Here is a 4,334-nt window from a genome sequence, read left to right on the forward strand (position 1 = left end):
GTCTTCCTTTCCTGGAGCGGTCCTCATCCTCCGCAGCAGAGGTGACTCTTGGTCTTCCTTTCCCGAAGCGGTCCTTATCCTCCGCAGGAGGGGTGACTCTTGGTCTTCCTTTCCTGGAGCGGTCCTCATCCTCCGCAGCAGAGGTGACTCTTGGTCTTCCTTTCCTGGGGCGGTCCTCATGTGAGCCAGTTTCTTTGTAGCGCTTGATGGTTTTTGCAACTGCACTTGAGGACACTTTCAAGGTTTTCCCAATTTTTTGGACTTGAAGCTCATCAAGAGAATGCCAAGAGTGTGCAAAGCAGTAATCAAAGCAAAAGGTGGCTACTGTGAAGAACCGAGAATATAAGACAGATTTTCAGTTGTGTCACACTGTTTGGTAAGTCTATAATCCCACATGTGTTACTTCATAGTTTTGATGCCTTCAGTGTGAATCTACAATTGTCATAGTCATGAAAATACAGAAAACTCTTTGAATGAGAAGGTGCGGCCAATCTTTTGGTCTGTACTGTATATTTGCTATGTTTTTGTTTTATAATTTTTTTCTTGAGAATAACCACATTGGAAATTTTCCTTCCAGCATTTTCTGTGCAAACAGTGCAGCAGTGCAGGTGCTTTATGGCAGCCGAAATCATCAATAGTCAATAGAAAGAGTCAATATACAGTCTCCATATATTGAGAGAGAGTACAGTCTCCTCCTCCAGAAACCAGGATGTGACATGAAGCTTGTCTGTGTGATGTATAGTGTATAGAGTTACTATTCTGATATATTTAGGCCTCAATGGACCTGTTATTAAATCCCCTTTTCTCTGCTGATTCTGCCGCAGTCTACACAGCAAAGCCAAGAAGTGAGTTGCTAAGAACAAGAAGTGGTCATTGTAAAATTGGACATTTTATTCATCCTTCTTTACGTCACAAAGTTCATTTTGTCATTTGACCTATGATGGCCTCTGGGAACCAGACATTTTTCACAGAATTCATCTTGACCGGATTTCCTCAGAGCCTCGAGCCTTGTATCGTATTATTTGTCTTCTTATTACTACTTTACTTGTTGACCATCCTGGGTAATAGTTTCCTCATTTGTATAGTTGTGGCCAGTCCTCAGTTACACAACCCCATGTACTTCTTTCTTCTTAATTTATCCTTCCTTGACCTCTGCTACTCATCAATTTCTCTTCCAAAGGTCTTACTCGATATGTTTTCTAAGAGAAGAAAAATTTCGGTCATCGGATGTTTGGCACAGATGAACCTTGGGTTGTTCCTTGGAGAAACGGAGTGTTTTCTTCTAGCGGTGATGGCCTATGACCGATACATTGCGATTTGCTTACCCTTGTATTACACCATCATCATGAACAAGAATGTGTGTAGAAATGTGGCCGTCCTCATGTGGTCGGTCAGTTTAATTTCGTCAACTCTTCCCACCATTTTGAGGCCTTTTGTCTTCTGTGGAAGAAACAGCTTGGACCACTTTGTTTGTGAGGTCTTGGCTGTCCTTGAGTTGGCCTGCGGTGACCTCTCCTTCTACAAGGCAATGATATTTTTTATGAGTTTATTCACCCTTATAGCCCCTCTGATTTTTATTACCGCTTCATATATTTGTATTATTTTTGCCATATTAAAGATTCGCTCTAGGGATGGAAGAGCCAAAACTTTCTCCACCTGCGCTTCGCACCTCACCGTGGTTATCATGTTTTATGGGGCAAGTATAACCATGTACATGGGGAAGACCAAAACATTTTCATATCATTTAAAATATATCTCTATAATGTATGGGATCATGACCCCAGCCCTAAATCCTATGATATACAGCTTGAGAAATAAGAATATTAAAGATGCCTTTAAGAAAATAAGGCACAACTGTTTGACAAAAACAATCTAGTAGAACTTACTTAACTGACCAAATGGGAAAATTTTTGGTGACCTCATCAAAGTTCTTCTCCTTAAACTCTGTACAGTATTTCACATTCATGGATCAGAACTTTGTGCTTCAGAGCTGCCCTTCGGCTACAACTGGTTATTGGATGTTGTGACCTGCAGAACCTCCTTTGGTTGCCCAAATTGATCCAAGTCTACACTGACGCTTTCTTATGGGAGCTGGCAAAATTGACTATTACATAGTTACATAGTAGATGAGGGTGGATGAAGACATCAGTCCACTAAGTACAACCTATAACCCTACAATTCTATCAAGTGACTGGAGGATGGAACCAGCCAAGAAACCCAAGATTGGGCCAAAATATTTTTTGGAAATGTATCATTGTATATGTATCATGGAGGAAGCTACTATAGGCCGGGGCCCCATGGGCTAGAAATGCTGCGATTTTTCCGAGGTCTTGAAAATCGCAGCATGTGTTAAATATCTTGTATTTGCCGGTGAGACTTGTGTCCACTGTTAAATATCCGGACCTGGCCTTGTCCACGATAGGAAGAAGTCAGCTTGTTATAAATCAGTGTAGAGGTTTATTAATATCTTGAAGGAAAACACAGGAACAGGGAAAATGTCCAAATAACACAAATATCAGTCAATTGTCAATAGCTTACATCTTCAGAGAAGTTAAATCATCTGGATATCTTGTAGTTACAGCTTGGTTCATGCTTGTCATCTGGTTGGTGGACTTGGGCTGGTTACGACGTCCATGGATGTCCATCTGCCTGGACCACCCACCCTGGTGTTCCCAAAGACAGACCTCCTGGTCTTCCCCTGGTCTTCCCAAAGACAGACCCAGACATGTGTATTTCTTACTCATTTATATTCATGAGAGTGGGTGTTACCTTCCATCTTGTAGCTATGTGAGGAGATTTCTAAAATAGTGTACACTAACCGCACCCATGTTCCAAGAATATAAGTGTATGATGTCAGTAGAGTGTTAACCCCATGTCTGCTAGAGAATATTGTAAATATATAATATTTAACATTTCCCCCTTTTGAGAGTGAAATATCTGTTTGAACTCTCAAGATATACCATACGACAATATTCATACAATTAGATTATATCTTCTTTCTTCTTTGCTGAATACTGGAACTTAATTTTCATTGATTGTCCATATAACAATAATTTCATCAATTTGCAATACATTTTGTCATTAATAAATGTTATGGTATATTATGGTAAACTGTGATCAAAGATGGAAACAATTTGATCCACTATCTAACCTACACCTGATGAAGGCTCTTCTTTCATCGTCTGGTCTTCTGGTCATCTCTTCTTCCATCATAATAGAAGGCTTATTACCACAAATGTAGTTCTTGACTTAAAGTCCTTTATAGATTTCCTCCGTGTTGTGCAGATATTATAACATTGTCCATTAAAGTTCATATTGAGAAGATATTGATATAACAACAAAGTCCATATGTTTCACTTCACCAAGACATAGACTGTAGAGGAGTTTCCTTTGGTAATTCCCTTGACCACCTGTCACTGTACAATCATGTGACACTTCTGGAGCAATACTGCAAAAGCAAGGCAAGTGTGAATTCTGACATCATCCCTGCTGCTTGTCAGTAAGGTTCAGTCCTGGAATCTCAGTCTCTTGGATACACAATTTCTGTGTTCGGGTTCTATCATTCACAACCCTTTTGCTCACCAAACAACTTGAAGTCTTGAAATAGAGAGGATTCCACCAAACATTGATGAGGACGTCTTTATATCTGTCCAATCATCAGCTGATCAAAGGTTCCAACCTCCAGTAATAATTTTCAAACACAGTCCTTGGCATAAGCTTAAGCATATAGCATCATACCTTCAGATTTTGTCTTTTCCCGCACATCTTCTTCTTGTAACTGTTAAAGTCTTTTTATTAACATTTGATATCAAACTTTATCATAATCTTGGACTTGATTGAAGATAAGTTTTCTTTCCCTAATAACTAAGCCAAATTAGGCAATTGACTAAACTATAATATCACAGTGTACCATACCATTCATTTATATATCATACTTCTCTTTATATTGTATCAATATTTATATTTGACTTATAAAATATTGATATTCAATACATTTATCAAACTATCAGATAATAGTACTTTGGATACAATAATCTATATAAACATCATATATCAACATATATATATCTTTATATCTATATGTATGAATATGTATGTGTACTTTACTTGTGATGACAAATTGCAACATGACTTTGAAATATAATGTGATTATTAATTACCATTCTATAGACAATCACTATATTTATTCTTTAGTTAGAACTTTTCACCAATTATACTAAACATATGTTCCTATATGAATGTGTTATATTATACTTAATCATACATTTTCTAAAGTTTAATCACTTTATTTCCTTTTTAATAAGATATTATTTTATTTTAAACATTCATTTATT

At 37.6% G+C, this 4,334-nt stretch overlaps 1 protein-coding gene across 1 annotated transcript; it reads left to right on the top strand.

The window, feature by feature from the left end:
• Positions 1-940: 940 nt before the first annotated feature.
• On the top strand, positions 941-1,876 carry LOC142198667 (olfactory receptor 2K2-like). Its single transcript, XM_075269695.1, has one exon. The coding sequence runs from the start codon at positions 941-943 to the stop codon at positions 1,874-1,876; it is 936 nt and encodes a 311-aa protein (XP_075125796.1).
• Positions 1,877-4,334: the final 2,458 nt, after the last annotated feature.

The sequence above is a fragment of the Leptodactylus fuscus genome, chromosome 3 (genome assembly GCF_031893055.1).
Source record: "Leptodactylus fuscus isolate aLepFus1 chromosome 3, aLepFus1.hap2, whole genome shotgun sequence".
NCBI lineage: Eukaryota > Metazoa > Chordata > Amphibia > Anura > Leptodactylidae > Leptodactylus > Leptodactylus fuscus.

Excerpts from the sequence above, each read along its gene's own strand:
- LOC142198667 (XM_075269695.1), top strand. The coding sequence starts at position 941 with ATGGCCTCTGGGAACCAGACATTTTTCACAGAATTCATCTTGACCGGA.